Source organism: Lepidochelys olivacea (genome assembly GCF_965140295.1).
Source record: "Lepidochelys olivacea isolate rLepOli2 genome assembly, chromosome: 2".
NCBI lineage: Eukaryota > Metazoa > Chordata > Testudines > Cheloniidae > Lepidochelys > Lepidochelys olivacea.
This window is the reverse complement of record NC_140412.1, coordinates 17,086,731-17,106,035: the sequence shown is the minus strand read 5'-3', so window position 1 is coordinate 17,106,035 and position 19,305 is coordinate 17,086,731. Positions and strand designations below refer to the sequence as shown.

The 19,305-nt window shown below is 40.6% G+C and overlaps 1 protein-coding gene across 4 annotated transcripts in view; it reads left to right on the top strand.

Annotated features, from left to right (window-relative positions):
- The window catches only part of EFR3A (EFR3 homolog A), a 184,487-nt gene extending 172,963 nt beyond the window's left edge, over nucleotides 1-11,524 (top strand). For 3 of the 4 annotated variants that reach the window (XM_084621036.1, XM_084621035.1, XM_084621038.1), the window contains 4 exons: nucleotides 4,578-4,626; nucleotides 6,075-6,178; nucleotides 7,638-7,687; nucleotides 8,537-9,578. In XM_084621036.1, coding sequence (XP_084477162.1) covers nucleotides 4,578-4,626; nucleotides 6,075-6,178; nucleotides 7,638-7,687; nucleotides 8,537-8,642 — 309 coding nt within the window. In that variant the 3' untranslated portion in view covers nucleotides 8,643-9,578. Of the gene's footprint in view, nucleotides 1-4,577; nucleotides 4,627-6,074; nucleotides 6,179-7,637; nucleotides 7,688-8,536; nucleotides 9,579-10,325 lie in introns of those variants that run through there. The other variant, XM_084621037.1, reaches the window with a different exon arrangement.
- Nucleotides 11,525-19,305: the final 7,781 nt, after the last annotated feature.

The following is a 19,305-nucleotide window of genomic DNA, read 5'->3' as shown; positions in this document are numbered from 1 at the left end:
CGGCTCCTAGGACTAGGAGCGATAGAGGCGGTGCCCGAGGAGTTCATGTGCAAGGGGTATTACTCCCGTTATTTCCTTATCCCGAAGGCCAAAGGTGGGCTCAGGCCCATCCTGGACCTGCGAGGTCTTAACTAGTACATGGTGAAACTCAAGTTCCGCATGGTTTCCCTGGCCTCCATCATCCCTTCCCTGGATCCCGGGGACTGGTACGCTGCCCTCGATCTACAGGACCCATACTTCCACATTCACATATTGGAGGGGCACAGGCGCTTCCTCAGTTTCGTGATGGGACGGAATCACTACCAATTCACTGTCTTCCCATTTGGTCTGTCCACTGCCCCCAGGATGTTTACAAAATGCATGTCGGTGATAGCGGCCTACCTCAGACAGTGCGGGGTCCAGATATTTCCCTGTCTGACTGATTGGCTTGTCAAGGGCACCTCCCAGTCGCAGGCAAGGGATCACGTGGCGCTCCTCCTATCCACGTGCACCGCCTTGGTCCTGTTGGTAAACAATACCAAGTCCATGTTAGTCCCGGCCCAGTGTATAGAGTTTATCAGGGCGCTCCTGGATGCAGCGTCGGCCAGGGCCTCTCTCCGGCCAGACAGATTCAAGACCCTAAAAGGTCTCATCGACTCGGTCACAGGGTTCCCGGTGACAACAGCCAGGATTTGCCTGCAGCTCTTGGGTCACATGTCGGCGTGCACATACGTGGTCCATCTCGCCAGACTCAGGATGAGGCCCCGCCAGCTCTGGTTGGCCTCAAAGTTCTCCCAAGCCACGGACAGGATGGACAAGGTCCTCACTGTGCCAGACTCTGTGATCACCTCTCTACGGTGGTGGTCTGCCCCAAACAACATGCTCCAAGGGATCCCATTCAGGGACAGGGCCCCGTCGTTGGAGCTGGTGTCTGATGCATCTGACCTGGGTTGGGGGGCCCATGTGGGGAACTTTCATACCCAAGACCTGTGGTCGGCTCAAGACCCGACCCTACATATAAATATCAGGGAGCTCAGGGTAGTGCAGCTGGCATGTATGGCACCTGGAGAGCAAGGTAATCGGGGTCCTCACAGACAACACGGCCTCAATGCCCTATATCAACAGGCAAGGCAGGGCCCGATCTGCTGCCCTCTGCCACGAATCCGTCAGGCTCTGGGACTTCTGTATAGCCCATGACATCCACCTGAAGGCCTTCCACCTACTGGGTTCCCAGAACGAGAGGACAGATCACTTGAACAGGGACTTTTCCTCACAACACGAGTGGTCCCTCCACCCGAAAGTGGCCCACCGACTTCCGAAGGTGGGGTACTCCCCAGGTGGACTTCTTCACGACTCGGCGGAACAGGCGATGCCCCCGGCTCTGCTCCACGGGGGGTCTAGGGAGAGGCTCCATCTCTGATGCCCTTATCCCTCTAATCAGCAGGGTCCTAGAGAAGATAAAGACGGACAAGGCCCGGGTCCTCCTGATTGCCCTGGCATGGCCCAGGCAACATTGATACAGGACCCTCACGGGCCTGGCAGTAGCTCCACCTTGGCAGTTGCCGCTCCGCCTGGTCCTGCTCTCTCAGGACAAGGGCCACCTCCTCCATCCCAACCTAGCGGCTCTTCACCTCATGGCATGGCTGCTTACTGGTTAGGTGGAAAGGAAAGGACGTGCTCAGAGCAGGTTCAGCGCTTCCTCCTCGAAAGTAGCTGGCGCTCCACTTGCCACGCTTATTTGGCAAAGTAGTCCCAAGTTTCTATGTGGGCGGCGGACCAGGGTGTCTCCCCTGTGGCCGCCCCGATCCAGCTTATCCTTGATTACCTCCTCCACCTGAGGGTCCAGGGCCTGGCGCCCTCGTCAATCAAGGTGCACCTGGCAACCATATCGGCTTTCCATCCGCCGGTGCAAGGGCACACTGTATTTTTCCATGCTATGACTGGGCAGTTCCTTAAGGGTTTGGACCGACTTTTACCATATTCTAGACCCCCGGTCCCACAGTGGGAACTAAATCTGGTATTGGCTCGTCTCACGGGGCCCCTGTTTGAACCACTGGCCACGTGCTCCTGGTCTCACCTCTCATGGAAGGTGGCTTTCCTGGTTGCAATCTCGTCGGCCAGGCAAGTCTCGGAGCTCAGGGCCCTGACCTCCGAGTCGCTGTACACGGTCTTTCATAAAGACAAGGTCCAGCTCCACCCACACCCCGTGTTCCTCCCGAAGGTGGTCTCTGCCTACCACATGGGTCAGGACATTTTTCTACCTGTCCTCTGCCCCAAGCCTCATGCGCCCAGTGAGGAGCAGTGTCTCCACACGCTCGATGTATGGCGGGCTCTGGCTCTCTACCTCGAGTGGACCAGGCCGTTCAGAAGGTCCTCGTAACTGTTCGTCTCCTCGGCTCAGCGCGCAAGGCACCAGCCGATTTCCACTCAGCGGCTTTCCAGTCGGATCACTTTGTGCATCCGTTCCTGTTATGAGCTGGCGGGTGTCCCCCCACCACCCATTGTGAGGGCAAACTCGACTCGGGTGCAGGCCTCGTCGGCTGCCTTCATGGCCCATGTCCCCATTCAGGACATTTGTAAGGCCGCCACATGGTCTTCGGTTCATACACTCACCTCGCACTATGTGATTGTCCCCCAAACCAGGGATGACGCCGGGTGCGGCAGGGCTGTCCTTTGTCCTGGGAACTTGTGAACTCCTACCCACCTCCAACAGATATCTCTTGGAGTCACCTATTGTGGAATACACATGATCAGTCACTCAAAGAAGAAAAGACAGTTACCTTTTCCATAACTGGTTCTTCGAGATGTGGTGTTCATATCTGTTCCACATCCCGTCCTCCTTCCCTTCTGTCAGAGTTGTCCAGCAAGAAGGAACTGAGAGTGGGGAGTGCGCGCAGCTCCCCTTATACTGTACCAGGCAGGCACCACTCAAGGGGACACGGGGGATGCTCCCCACTACAGGTTCTGCTAGGGGAAAAACTTCCAGCACTGGTGCACGTGGCGAGCACGCACACCTATTGTGGAATAGACATGAGCAACACATCTTGAAGAAACCAGTTACGGAAAAGGTAACTCTTTTATTTCGTATTCTGTCTCATCCTCATTAAAATTTTGGCCTGCCCATATCTTATTTACTTCACACTATTCAAACCCTGCTTTGAATACAGAATTTTAATTTCCTCGTGGGCTTTTGTATGGTGTTCTCAGCAAAGTACTTCACAAATAACTATTTTTCACACACCCCTGTGTGATGGGGAACTGAGGCACAGAAAGTAAGGTCAAAAGTGTGCATTAATTGTAGGTGTGCAGCTTGGGATGATTAGAGCCCTTAGCTCATTGTCCCATTCTCCTTGCCTAGCTTGTCCTAGTCCCCACACCTTCTCCATCCTGTCCCTAAACTGTTTCACAGTCTCAGCCTCCCCTCTTCTCCACCCAGGTCCCAGTTTTCTGGCCTAAACAGTCCCTAGAACCTAACTTCCCTTGTTCCCAGCCCCAGTCTTTCCTTCCCACACCATGCTCTTGGATCCAGTCTGCTCCTTCCTCTGTATTTCACAACATCCCTCCTCCAAATTCTAGGTCAGGCTTTTGTGTCCTCTCCATTTGACTCAGTTTCCTCTTTCATGTTGCCTGGGTGGCAGTAGGGAGAGTATTGAGAGCATAGAACAGAGTCATCTCCTCTGTTCTGGTGCCCAGTTCCTTAGCCACCCATAGCAGCCGAGAACAGCAATTGTAGGGAAAGTCCTGCTCAACCCTGTGATGGAACTTGCTCAGTTCAGGCAAAAAATTTAAAGGAATTTAGCTGTCAATGTTAACAAGTCTCTACTGAGCATGTGCAAACTGCAGTTTTTCACGGGCTTATAACTTGGCAGGGTGTTTTGTTTTGTTTTCCCCAGCAGCAAAAAACAAATACTGACACACAGGCCACCCCTTGGCAAATTTCAAGTCCATGTTACAAAGCATAAAGGTGCTAGGTAAAATGTATTTTCCTTAATCTCTTTCCCAGAAGCTGCTGAATTTTTTTTGCTGAAATTTATCGAAAAAAATTAAATTAAAATATAAAATCAAAAATCAACCTGAGGCATTTCAGCACAAGTAGTTAATTTTGTAAACTTATAGGCAACTGAAAAATGGGTGTTAATAATGACGTGTCAGGCAACCATAAGTATGGCTGGAACTACCAGCTTTGTATATAATAAAATAGGTGGATCACTAAACGTGAGTCATTGCAATGGTAAAGAAATATAAGACTTCCTTATGTATTCACAGTAATCTGTCGCTTAAATAAAAACTCTGTTAGGGTAAAAAATTTAAAAGGTATTTAGGCATTGCTGCACTCAACGTTGCAATGCCCAACTGATTGAGGAGCCTAAATCTAGGCACTTAGGCTCCCATTGGGATTTTGGCTCCTAAGTCCCTTTTGAAATGTACAGCATTGAACACAGCAACTTGTAAATACCTTTAAAAATCTGGGCCTTAGTCTTGTGTGAGAAAAAACATTTGTGCCATTTAAGCCAAATTATAGTTGAGTACAGACAAATTACTTATTCTTCAGCAATTTGTGTTGTTTCACTGAATTAAAAATCACTTATTTCCTTTAGGTCAATAATACTGAAGAAATCACTTTTGAAGCTTTGAAGAAAGCAATTGGTGAGATTTATTGCAATACTGCATTTACACTTCTCCAGTAAATGAAATATTTGCCAGAAAAAAGCTTTGCCAACATAGCATACTTAAAATACTATATTAGTTTCTCATCATATAGCAGGTTGATTTGAAACCACAAACCCCTTAAATGATCTTCAGCATTTCTTAGAGAAATCTTCTCTTTACCTATAGCTGGTGTGACTTACTGAAAAGCTGGTAAATGAATTCTTATTTCTAACGGTTTCTGGAACTTTGCCTTTACAGGTCAAAGCTTGAAAAACACTTAAGCAATTCACACAATGTTTTATCCCTAGCTTGTGTGAATTTCAGTTAAGTAAATATCTGTAAAGCACCTTTAATATAGTGAGAAATGGTCAAGCCCTCAAAGGGAGTTCTCTGAGTATAGTGTATGAAATTAGCATTATGGGCTTCAGAGGAATTCCATTTTTGTCTCAAACTTCCATGTCAGATATGCTCAGTTCATGATTAAAAAGGTGTTTTTCCAACTGCCAACCCAGCAAACTTAACCTAGGGTCTGAAAATGAATCTGAGTTCTTCCTTCTGACATCTCACCACCAGTAATAAAGATTATGCAAGTCACACTATGTCCATGTCCATAACAAAGTGTAACTTGGAACATAAGGCTACAAGACAACAGGGTGTTACTGAGGGTATAACTTAGTTTGCAAACTCTTTACTGCTGGTTATGATGCATGAAAGTCCAATTTGACTTTCTGATCCCAAGTTAAATTTGTTAGGCTGACTGTTTTAAAAAAAAAAAAAGTGAATAGTGTATGGAGTTGATGGTCTTGTGTACACTTGAAGAATGCTTCTGTACACTTGCAGATACAGACTAACACGGCTGCTACTCTGAAACCTGAAGAATTAGTACCAATCCCCATGTTAAGTATATTGGAAAAAAAGAAGCCGCAAAAAGTCTTAGCACCTGTTTTCAGCCTACTGCCCCACATGTAAGGGCAAGAAGATAGCAAAAGATGGATAATGGATTGCATAGTGTAAAATACTATAAATCCAAGAATATGGCCACTGGATGAAGTTTGGACCACATTCCACTGCATCTGTGTTGACCTCCTGTGCTCAAACAATAACTTACTTGGCAAATCCTGCAGTCCCTATTCAGGCAAAACTCTTACTGATGGACTGAGTGGAAACTGAGTTGGGACCACAGGTCAAGACATTGTGTTCACCTTTTTACACTGATTCTCAAGTACATGTTCCATTATTACAGGAAATTTGACTAACTAGAACTTATTCAATAAGTCTGCCTAACCTATGACTACTTTTTACTATTCATTTCAAAGATTCTAGCCTTATGTCTTAACTTTAAGAAGTAGTAGTAAAAAAATGAAGACATCTTAATGTTTTATCCTTTCACTTATTGTAGGAAATCTGTTTAAGCATAAATTAGAACTGTCTTCATTTTTTAAAAGATAATACTGGGCTTGAAGAGCAGGAGAAAGAAAAGAGGCGTCTTGTGATTGAAAAGTTTCAAAAAGCACCTTTTGAAGAAATTGCAGCACAATGTGAAACAAAAGTGAGTACTTGGTACATTTTATATTGTTTTAAAGGTTTTTGTACAAGTGATGAGGGAGATACGTGGGTAAAGGGTGGTTCATGATCATGCTTACTGTTAAAAGAAAATAGTTGTTGCCTTTTTGCCTTCATCTGTGCTCTGAAATTTTTAATCTGTGTAGGAAATCAAAATTATATATACCCTGAATGGGTTGGGTCCCCTACATCTCACAGAGCTGCTATTATTACTGTTTATTATTTGTATTGCTTTAGTGACGAGGAACCCTAGTTATAGACCAGGACCCTACTGGGCTAGGGATTGTGTGTGAACCTTCTTTTGGCTTGTCTACACTACAAAATTAGGTCGGCCTACAACCACCTCAGCAATTAAATTAGCTGTTGGTGTCCACACTGCCCTCCTTCTTCCGGTGGTGCACGTCTTCATCAGGAGTACTTGCACCCACTGAAGTGGGGCATTGTGTGGGCACTGACTGCCTCATGAGGCTCACGTCTGGAGCTCCCTGCCCTGGGGTTGACAGCCCTAGCTGTGAGCTAAGCAGGGCTCAGTTTCACAGCAGAAAACCTACTGGCAGACTGACATTCTTGTCAGTTTCTTGGCTGCTATGATGTCGCATTTCCTCTCCGGCTCTGCCTGTCAGCCTGGCACAAAGCTCACAGCTGGAGCCTCAGGGCCCCAAGGATGACAGCTGGAGATGAAATGTGAAATTATAGCTGCCAAGAAACTGACAAGGATGTCAACTTCATTGCTGGTAGGCTCCCTGCTGTGAAATTAAGGCCTACACCAGGCCCAGGGCAGGTGGGGGTGCTGGCTGAGACCCCTGTGCCTGGCTTACAGTTTGGGCTCTCAGCACTGGGGTGGTGCACTCTAGCTGTCAGCCCTGTGCGGCTGTCAGTGCCCCACACTCCAGCCACGTCGACCTAAGCGCTACGCCTCTCGCGGAGGTGGAGTTAAGTCGATGTAGTGGGTGACTTACCTGGAGTGGAACACCACTGTAGTGTGGACACTGGCAGAGTTAGTTTAACGTAAGCTGCCTTACATCAGCCTAACTCTAGTGTAGCCCAGACCTTTGTCCTCCACCCTCCACAAACTACACACACTTTTACCTTTGTTGCCTTTGAGACTGGGCTTCAGAGCCATGATTATTTCACTCTGGAATTGCAAGTAAATGCAACTTTTGGATCACGCCAACATGCTTTAATTGACTGGAAGGGTCATTCTCTTCCCCCCCCCCCCCCCCCCATCTTTTAAGAAATAAAAATCTACTTCAGTTTTGTTAATAAACTCCCAGTTGCTATTCTTTTGCCTTCACACAACTGAGTCCTTGCTGCAACAGGGAAGCAAAACTCTGAAATTGGGAGTATATTCCACTAAACCAGTCCAGGATTCTTATTCGTAGTCATTCTGTGTACAGTGGTTTTACAGGATATCATTACAATATTTAAATTTGTTCTCTTTGTAGGCAAACTTTCTTCATGATAGACTTGCACAGATATTGGAGCTCACCATTCGGTAAGGTTTTATGCACAAAAGGGAATTAATTAAAAGTAAGGTAGTTGTCAGAAAATTCTGTGCTACTTTAAGATGTTAGTCTCATGTACATTATTGAAATAGCCTCATTTACAAAACATTTGATTTTATTGTTACTATTCTGATTTTTTTTTTTATTTAGAGGAAAATATCCTGTGTCAAGATTAGCATATTAGCTCATCAAATATTTTCTGTTTTAAAAAGGTCAACCTCTTTTCTATCCAAACCATATAATTAGAGGTATTGTTAAGGATAAAACTTGGTTTTTTTTTCCATTAAAATTATTGAAGATCTTCTATGATTGTATCCATTAATTAGGGTTTAATTGGGTTCCTAAGAAAGTTCCACCTATATAACTGGACAGAATTGGGCGTAAGTTTGAAAAATATTTGCTGAAAGATGTGAAAATATATATTGGCAACACAGCACTGGAGTATTTTTATAAATGTATTTTATATATATATTCGTCATGCTTACAAAAATGTTGAATTCTCCCTTTGTTGTATGTGCTCTAGGTATTAGCTAGCAATCTATGTATTGTGAAGTGCCATGCACATCTGTTCTGCATTTGAGGTAATATTGTAAATCAAAAGTCCTATCTCGATAGTTATGTTGACACCAACAAAACTGGTGATTCAGGTAAAGATACAAACAAAAATCAGCCATTATAATTTGGCTTCATTACAAATGTAGGAAAAGGGTACAGTAAGGATGGAAAGAAATTTAGTATCAAGTTTCCAAGTACTCTAGGAAGTTAAAAGTAGTAACAGATTACATATTATTGTGAAAACTTGAATTGTATGCCTTTGTTTTCTCCTTCCTTCTTTACAGTCCTCCTCCTAGCCCCTCGGGAACGATGACCATTACTGCTGGACATGCTCATTACCAATCCGTTCCAGTCTATGAGATGAAGTTTCCAGATCTTTGTGTGTATTAAGTGTCTTCTGAAGTCTGCAGGACATTATTTAGAGTAGAGTACAATAAACAGACCAAGATGAGTTTTCAAGTTCTTTGTTAATTTAGATTAATAGTTTTGTAGAAAAATGATGGACCTACAGTATATAGGAATGATTTTTAACCAAACTTTCAATTATTTTAACTATTCTCTAATATTTGAAGTTAGTTTTGTTATGTTACCTTATTATTTCACTTAGTCATTTTTCATATTTCAGTAGGTTTAAAAGTCAGAAGTAAATATTTCCTCCTCTTTTGCCAGTCTGTTCTAGAGTTTCAGAGACTTTAAAAATGAGTTTACAGAAATACAATTTCCTAGAATTGGGGGCTATATCTGCAATGCCTGGTGGCTTCCTTCCACCTGGGTTTCCAGATTTGGGTAGAGTGCTTTCGGCATGCTTTCTGTTACCATATGTATCAGTGGAGCAATGTCTTAGCTCCCTATACTGTTGCTGTCTAGTAGCTATTTATTCCATTATTTTGAAATACATTAAATAGGCAACCTTTTACCTGTTAAGTTTCACTAATAAATATGACTGGTCATCCAATTGTTAAATATTGTTCCTAGTAAATGATTAACAAAATGTGCTTTTTAGAAATCCAGCACATGTGCTGTTTCCTGCCGAAAGTTGCAATGTTCTGCTTGAGAGATGTAAATCCTCCTCTTGGAGCTCTGACTTGTGCAATATTTTTCATGTCTTATGTGTATAGTTTACAGACTATGCTTTTGAAAATGCAGTAGTATTTTGCTGTCTGAATTATAATAAATAAATATATATTTAGTATAGCAACAAACTGAGGGCATTTTAAATGGATAAGTACTTTAAATACTAGTTCATTTGTGAAATTATAAACACAGAACATAAGATTATATGAAATGTTGCTCTGTGTAGTTTAGTAAAATAGGTTTTTAATGATATTTTGCAAATTGAAAGAAAACTGGATGAATTCTCTTGAAAATTATCAATTTAGATGTGTTTTCAAGCAAAAGCATTTTGCAGCTATAGCTGTTTGTATACATTTTTGTTGCATTTGACAAGTCTTCCTGTGATTATTGAAAACCGATGTGGTAACTTTCATAGGTTTAGATACCTGAGTATAAATTTCAAATACATACACAGAACATAACTTTTTGTTAGCTCTGTACATAAAACTGTGCTGTACAGTAAGTTGCTTGGCCCTTGATGGTAATGACAATGTTGTCTTCATGACCCATTGAGAAATTCTGTGCGTAAAAATGAAAAGTTCTAATAGTCCAGTGCTATTAGCAGTGAGCTTTGTAGTCTAGGTTTAGCTGGATTTTTCTGAAGCAGCAAATATAATCAACTTTCATTCTCAATACAAACTTATTAAATTCAAAACAATATATTTCTTTGAATGGGTCAGGGCTGAGATGAATAGTGTATTAAACTAATAACTCTTGTTATAAATTGATTAGGAAGCTAGTCAATATGTTAACTGTCCTTGGCAATTTCCACACTTGCTGAAAAATGTAGGGCTTCTGGATTTTTAAACTTAAGTACAATGTTCCTTTAAACTATCTTTAAAGGAGTGAAACAGCACGTTTCCAAAGAAATTTCAGCTATTTAGACCTATGAGATGACACATCAAGACTTTCAGGAAGCATTCACAAAACTCAGAAAGGTAATTGAGACCTTTTTTTCAGTTTGACAGTGCAATCACAGCTGTTAGTGGATGACGAAACAACCTCTTACCTACAGCATTCCGTTGTGATTGTTACTGCTGCAACGTATCATCCTGATCAGACCAGAGTCAACAACATTAGTAGAACTCGTTGTCACCTTAGTTTTTAGTTTTCACTTTTTGTTTTTTAAGGTAAGATATTAGATTTTGACCTATATAAATAGAGTGTATTTTTTTTAATTAGATGTAAGCTAGGGACGCAATGTAGAACAATCATCATCCACACTGATGTGATTTTATAAAGTAACACTGTGCACATTTATACAAAAAAGAAATAGAATTAAAGAGTCTAAAGAATAAGAAATAAAGAATGTACTTTCATTTGCACTCTTGTAATACGCAGACTGTGGTGTAAATATAAAGTTTTCTCAGATTAACTAAATTCTGTTGCATGTATACTGCATGAGAAAAATTATATTCAACATTTCATGTACCATTCATTTGAAGTCTATTGATGAAGATTTTTTTTTCATTTAATCACAAGATAGGCTCCCACATGTCCTAAATTCAGACTAGCCTTGTTCAGGATGTGCAGATGTTAAGGAACTAAAGATCTGTAATCTTTTGGGACTTTGCCTGATATATAATTTCTTCCCTGCTGAAAATGCAGGGAGTCTGCAAGTTGAGTACTGAAGCTACTTCAGACAGATGAGAATTGAGGATTTGTGGAAGTCTGCTGCATAATATGTTGTACTCATTGTTTAATGTAGGTAATAAATTGTAGGTATTTTGAAATCAAATTGTTCAGAATGCTGTTTTAATGTATACAGTTGCTTTGAATCTTTTATTTCTTTCTGGTCTTGAAAAGAGTTGGAGAGCTTAGAATACGAAGTGTGCATACTGGGCTTGTCGTGTCTGTGACAGTTTGAATACTGTTTGAATGTTTATCACTTCATGTCCAGTTGACATTTGTATGTATTCCAGCTTCTGCTTTAAATTCTTTTAAATGTAATGTCACTTTGAGTAATTATGGTTTTTGATAGCAGTTCATTTTAAGGTAAATTAAAATTATGTTAATTTAGAAGAAACAAAATTAGCCTGTTCAGAGTAGGGCTAATGTGTCTGTTTTATTGATGCCCATACAGTCTTTACTGTTGGTGTTGAACCAGTTTCATGAAATGTAAGAATACACTGTGCAATGTACATTTCAGCAATAAAATAAACCAAAAAGTTAAAATAGCTGAGTTTGTTACAAATTAATTTGAACAATTACAGTATGAATTACTGTATGATACTTGAGGTTAAGAAATCCGTGCTGTCCTAAATATAATACTTGCTTATCGTTGAGAAAGCAAAATAAAATTTCACTTAATACAGACAGTTATTTTGCAAACCCAAAACATTTCACTTCTTCATAAAGTTGGGACTTGTTGGAAAAGTTCAACAAGATATTAGGCAGCAGCAAAACTTAAAACGCATTCCTAAGGGCATATAAGAACAGCCCTACCGGGTCAGACCAACGGTCCATCTAGCTCAGTATCCTGTCTTCTGAAAGTGGGCAGTGCAGGATGCTTCAGAGGAAATGAACAAGACAGGGCAACTTCAAGTTATCCATCCCCTGTCATCTAGTCCTAGCTTCTGGCAGTTGGAGGTTTAAGGACACCCAGAGCATGTCTTACCCGGGATTTTCAGAAGCCCCAGCAGGGGCAACTTAACTATTTCACTCCAGGTGGTGTCAGGAATAAATCAGTAGGAACACAGCGATTCTGTCTGATCAAGGATTATATGCAAGTGAGCGGCTGTTGTCTAACATTGCAGTTTATTAGATATAAGCACACACACACAAGCAATAGGTTTAGAACATCCCACATATTTACCTAACATCTGGAACGGTATTGAATAATTAATAGCAGATTCACAGTGGCCAGATGCTTACCCGCCGGGGAAAAAGGGTGTCAGGAAAAACGTCTGTTTTATAACTAACTTCTACAAAATGCATAGGTCATAATGACCCCTACTGGATCATCACTTTTCTGACTTTCAATAAACTTTTAATATTGGAGGTGTCTAGATTCAAGGTTTTCCAACCACCAAGGTTTTCAGTTTCAGTTGTCTGTCTCTTCCTCCTATTCTGATTAGCAGAAACTGTAGCTAGTTTTGACCTTGCTTCTGAAAGCCTGTCTCCAAATTAACTTGAAACTATGTGATATTCTATATTATTAATTCAGGGTGGCTGTATTCACATAATATGGTTACAATTAGCTCAGTCACATTCTGGGGTATATACACCCCTCAAATCCAGGGCAACACATGGGGTTGCGTCCCTGACCATCTTGGCTAATAGCCATTGATGTACATATCCTCCATGAAATTGATTTTTGAACCAGTTGTAGTTTTTGCCTTCACAACATCCCCTGGCAATGATTTCCACATGTTGATTGTGCCTCGTGTTGAAGAAGTACTTCTTTTTGGTGGTTTTAAATCTGGGTGCCCATTGATTTCATTGAGTGATCCCTAGTTCTTTTATTATGGAAAGGGGTATGTAACACTTCCTTTATCCATACCATTCATGATTTAATAGACTTCTATCATATCCCCCCCTTAGTTATCTCTTTCCTAAGACAAACAGTTCCAGCTTTTTAATCTCCCCTAACAAGGAGACTGTTCAATACCCCGAATTTTTTGTTGCTATTCTCTGTTCATTTTCCAATTCTAATATACCATTTTGGAGATGGGGCAACCAGAATTGCACACAATATTTAAGGTGTGGGCGTACCATGGATTTATATAGTGACACATTTTCTGTTTTATTATCTATCCCTTTCCTAATGGTTCCTGACATTGTTAGCTTTTTTGACTGCTGCTGCTGCACACTGAGCAGATGTTTTCAGAGAACTATCCACAGAGAATCCAAGATCTCTGAGTGGTAACTGCTAACTTAGACCCCATCAATTTGTATGCATAGTTGGGACTATGTTTTCCAATATGTATTACTTTGCACTTATGAACATCCAATTGCATCTGCCATTTTGTTGTCCAGTTTTGGGAGATCTCTTTGTAACTCGTTGCACTTTGGACTTAACTATCCTGAGTAATTTTGTATCGTCTACAAACTTTGCAACCTCACTGTTTACCCCTTTTTCCAGATCATTTATGAATATGTTAAGCAGCATCGGTCCCAGTGCATATCATTGGGGAGACTCTCTTACCTCTCTATTGTAAAAACTGACCACTTACTCCTACCCTTTCTTTTCTATCTTTTTTGACCAGTTACTGATCCCAGAGCAGACCTTCCCTCTTATCCTATGGCTTCTTAGTTTAAGACCTTTTGATGACTTGTCAAAGACTTTCTGAAAGTCCAAGTATACTATGTTGATTGTATTACCCTGCTCTACTTGCTTGTTGACAACCTCAAAGAATTCTAATAGATTGGTGAGGCATGATTTCCCTTTACAAAAAGACATGTTGAATTTTCCAACATATCATGTTTATCTATGTATCTGAAAATTTTGTTCTTTACTAGTTTCAACCAATTTGCCTAGTATTGAAGTTAGGCTTACCAGCCTGTAATTGCCAGGATTGTCTCTGGAGCCTTTTTTAAAAACAGACTTTACATTAGCTATCCGCCAGTCATCTGGTAGAGGGTGATTTAAGCGATAGATTACGTACCACAGTCAGTAAGTTCTTTTTTTAAGTTACTTTTTGTTTTTTATATAAAATATTAAATATATAACGAAATAAAAAATATATAAATGCAAGCACAAGATGGAAATACCATATAAATAACAATTCAGTGTTCGTTATTTGTAAAACCTAGTGGGGAAAAAACAAACAAAAAACCACATGAACCTGTAGAGGTCATAGAGCACATCAGTTGTTAAAGTGACTAAATAAGTGAGAACATAACCTATGAGTATAGGGGACTAATATAGTAAACTGCAAAAATATGCAATAGTTTCATGTGTGACCTGGCATTCTCATATTTTTTCCAAGTGTTTCTATGAGTCACTTTTTCCATTAATTCAGTAATAGAGAGCTCGCTAAGTCAGTTTGTATATGAAGGACAAATTGCAGATTTCCTTTTTCTCAGAATAACTCTTTTGGCTAATAAACGGTTAACTGATAATATCAACTCATTCAGCCCCCCTAACATACATAAGCTTGGAGAAGGAAAAATAGCAACACTTAGTTTCTGAGAGAGCATGGAATGTGGCGTTTCAGAACACGTGCATTTTTGACAGGTATAGAAGATGTGTGAAAGGTTGGCATGTGACTGTTCGCATCTCCAACATTCACTGTGTATTGCCAATCTAGCTTTAAATAAATATTTTGGAGTCCAATAATTCCTGTTCAATATCTTGTTCTGGAAGAATCGGAAGGATAAAGAACTTGAAGTATCTTTCACATTGACAGAGATCCTCCTGGGTTTCTATTGTGATAGTAAGGCTAGGTTCTCTTTCCAATTTTTCTTTGAGACTGAGATTTCCAATTTTTCTTTGAGACTGAGATTGAGAGGTAATGCAAATCACCTATAAGTAGTTCCTACAAAGTGACTTTTGTTTCCATATTTCTTCATACGATCTTGTAGAGGTGAGAGAGTTGAAACAGACAGGTTGTCCTCTATCCTTGTATGATTCCTGGAGCATAGCTGCTGAAAGAAAGAACTGCAACACATCGGTAGCAAGGAGGCCAGTCTCTCATCTTGTGTTGTATCTTTAATTCTTGTTAATCCTTTTTCTACCCAAATCATCTTAAGTATGGAGTTGGCCTTGATCCTGAGGCAAGGGTTATCTCACAGTGGTAGAAGAAGAGAATTAGTAAGATCAGATGCTGTAATCATCTTAATGTTTTTCAGAATGTCCCATGTAGATCAGATTTTTCTTTAAGGGTCTGGGTAGCCTCTTAAGGTATATAGAAGAGAAGGACCTAAGCTTTTTTCCGTCTCAAACCAGGCACGTGTGTATACAGAGTTACTGGAGGGGAACCACTTTACAATACGACACATTTGGAATGTTAGATAATATAGATACCATTAGTAGTCCTCAATTTTATATTTATGCTACAAGCAAGAGATGCTAACATGGCTCTCTGTCGTGGTTAAGGGCAACCATGTATCTAACACATTGTTATAGTCATTTTAGGGAATAATATTGTAGCTTTTGCTGATAGCCACATATAAGAATCTATCCATGCTACACTATGATTTTGCAACCAGCTAGAGGCATGTTCAGCTTATAGTTACAGGTTAATATGTTGGGGGTTTTGTCCAAACACAGCTTTTCTACCATCACAGCCTATTTGCCCCCCTTCATCCCGAACCTAGCATTCTTATAACTTTTTTAGGGGTATGTTCTGGATAGCCTATGAACTATGCTATCTTTAAGAACCATCCCCCCCGCACCCTTTATGCCTAGGCTTTCTTTCACAAATCCCATAATCCTCTATCTCAAAAAGTGACTATTTTGCATCATGGAGCCCTTCCTGGCCCTCCAGATTGCAGTGATTACTAGCTTACGGATTTTGGTGGGACAGCCCAGAAGCAATGCAGGGCAGAAAGGGGTAGCTACATTCTGAGTGAGGTGATGTGTGTAAACCAGGTGGACAAATGAAGGGCTTCTGTCCATTTATAATGTCAAATTGAACAATAAGGGCAAATTCTGAGCCAGGTCAAACTCTGCCCACTGGCAGGATGATGTCATGGTTGTCTGGACCATATGTGTTTGGCGGTGTGGGTATGGGGGGGATGTGGCTGTCTCTACACTAAGGAGGCTCTGACATCGCTATCACCCTGTAGTGTACACCCAGCCTAGCCCACCAAAAGGGATTTCTCCATCAGTGTAGGAATATCACTTTCCTAAACAAAAGTATCTGTCACCGAAGCACTCTTCCAACAACATGGCTGCGTCTACACTGGGGGTGAGCTGTATTGGCTTTTTCACACCCTGGACTACTGTAGTTATGTCAACCTACCTTTTAAATATAGAGCAACCCTGCGTGAACAGGCAGCAGCCAGAACAAATCCAGCTGTATGATAGCAACTTCATTCTGGGTAGTAGAGTAGTCATAGCAGTTTAGAGACTACCCAAGAATATGGGACTGTTGCTGCCTGGGCATACTCTGGCACAGGGAAATCTACATTCGGGGGTCATAGTACTGCAAATAAAGCTAGTCCTATTGATTTTTTTGGATCAAGGTTACCATATTCCTGAAATGCCAGAGGACTTTGAAGGTCGTTTGGGTTCCCAGACTCCAGTGGGACTGTTGATTGAACTCAAGTCTATGCTACTGATTAGGCCACAGGCAAAAATAAGTTTGCCTAAATGGTGACAGCAACCAGATCACATGCCAGACTAATTATCTAGCAGAAGCAGTAAGCAGTCATTAGCTATTAATTACATAGGAGCCCTTCATGGACCAGGACCCCATTGTGCTAAGTGTATTAACACTGCTTACTACAGACACACAGCATGCTTTTAGCCAACCATACTCCTTACCAGTTACAAGTAGAGTGAAAAGTTACTGTGTGGTTTGGACCTAACTAGAAATTCCTTTCATAGATTTCTGCTTCATTTAATTGTTATATATATATATATATATCATGGAGATGGATTCTGTTCATTGAACTCTAATGGTGATTAAATACAGTTGATGCTCAGTTAAGATTTCATTTTTATAGGCATTGATCCTGCAAGCACTTATGCATTTGCTTAACGTTACCCACTGAGTAATCTCAATGACTTTGGTGGGCTTACTCAATGAGCAAAATTAAGCATGTGAGTAAATTCTTTTCAGGATTGGAGACTTAATTTGTACAGATTTAGATATAAGTAGTAATGTTAACTGGCTTAGCGAATGTTAAATTCTTCATGAAATGCCAGAGGTGGGGAATATGCCCGCAGAAAGTATTCGTGACTTTATCTAACTGTCATGGTAAAATAGCAGCACGCTTATAATGTAGTCTGTCTAACATAAGGTAAGTAAGGATCATTTGAGTGGAGCAGTCTGTGAAGCTAAATAAAGCTGATGGAGGCATTATTGGCATGTAACTTTATCTCTGAATGAGCATACTGTGTTCATTATGAGCTGGAAAGTTCTGCATCTAATATTAAATCCTAACAGTTGCCAGAAAGGACTTTCTTTGAAACATTAGTTTTATCTGAGGGTTTCAAAGCAGCAATATCAATCTATATTAGAGGAATTAGCTTGTGCTCATTTGAATTTGCTAATTGTCAAATTCATTTCTTTCAAAGGCCAGTTTTTCCTTTCAGCTAATTAGCTGACTGACCTCTTTGTTGTCACTTTTTATTTGTAAATGACATGATGTAGAAAACAAATTGCAGTCATTCTGCCAAAAAGGCTGTTAAGAGAACTTCTAAAAGTCCAGTTCTGAAATTTAGTATGAATACCTATTGTTTAGTATCAAAACTCATCCTCCGTGTCAGATTAAAAGAACGGGCATTTTGTAGATTATTGTAGATTAATCCTGTTTTTTTGCTGAAGTGGATATTTAAATGATCACTTTTGGACCTAGCAGTGCATCTTGAAGGAATGTGTGAGGTTCGTTTGGATTTGCCTGTGGATGTAATTTCTCAAGTCACTTCGCCAACCCTCCACTTTGCCAACCTTCACACCTTTTGTGATTAAATGTTAGTGCGGGGTTGTAGGCTTAGAACTTTCTATCAGTTTTCTTCACCAATCTTGTATTTTAAAAGGTGTACATACTTCAATTGATAATGAGGGAAGTGATTCCTTCCACTAACGGGAGGATTCACAACCACATACTATCCCTCCCTTCAGTTTTTCATGTTGCTATTCCTTTGGTGGGCTTTCCCTAAAAGTCCTGGGGGGGAATCCGGGTCCCATAGAATGCAATGGAAAAACTCCCATTAACATCTATGAGGTCAGGATTTTCACTCCTTATGTGTGGGACATTTCCCTAAACATTTGCTAGCTGCTTTCTTAATTATGAACTGTGATGGTAACTTGTACCTCCAGCAGACCCACAGTAATCCTCTGCTCTGTCACTGAAGCAAGCTCACTCTACTGGTTTTGCTCCGTTGCAAATGATTAGCAAAGAAATGCAGGACTGGAAGGGACCTTTCAAGGTCATCTAGTCCAGCCCGCTGCACTGTGGCGTTTTCCACAGTGGTCTAATCTTGTACTGCTTTTTTAAAAAGACAGTAAGTATCCTATATGCCTCGGTTTTGTGATAACTTAGTTATCAAAGAGCATTCAGATGCAGCACTGGATTTTAAGGGAATTTTGCATATTTACCTAACAGTCTCACAATACTGACTAAGGCAAAAAGACCAGATGACATGGGCAAAGTCAAGTAACTTCATGATGTGGAAAAACCTACGCAGGCCTTCTGCTTCCAGAGCCTTTGTTCTAATTGTTGGCCACACAACGTCCTTGCGCTCAACACAGAGCAAAGTTCTGATGACTAAGTTGCAGACCCTTAAAACAGGAATCTAGACAAGAAATACTGAAACAATTTCAGAAAAATCACTATAATAAAGATAAGATGTTGCAATTATAAGTTAGTAGCAAGTGTCTTTATTGTAAAAAATGTTAGTGGAAATCTTCATGTGTTTCAAGAGGAGCCTGAAAGGGGGTGACATTTGAAAATTTGACATTTGGTTTTATTACACTGTCAACTGTTTACTTCAAGTTAATTTTCTGTTTGAATATCCATTTCACACATTTACAGTAAAATCAAATCAACAGTTGTAGTAAAGATTGTCAGTAATTTTATAGATCTAATTAAGTTAAAGCGTACTATGACAGCACCACCAGAAATCTTCTGCAAATACTAAAAATGAAATATTTACTTTAATATATGGGATGAGATTATATTCAGTATTTTAGGTCATAAATCAGAAAGTGGTAGACTGCTTTAATTTAACTTCTAAACTAAAAACTTGCTTAGATTTTTTTTTAGATGATGAAGAAAATATCCCAGGCAACCTGTCTTTTATTTTCATACACAATTCAAAGTCAGA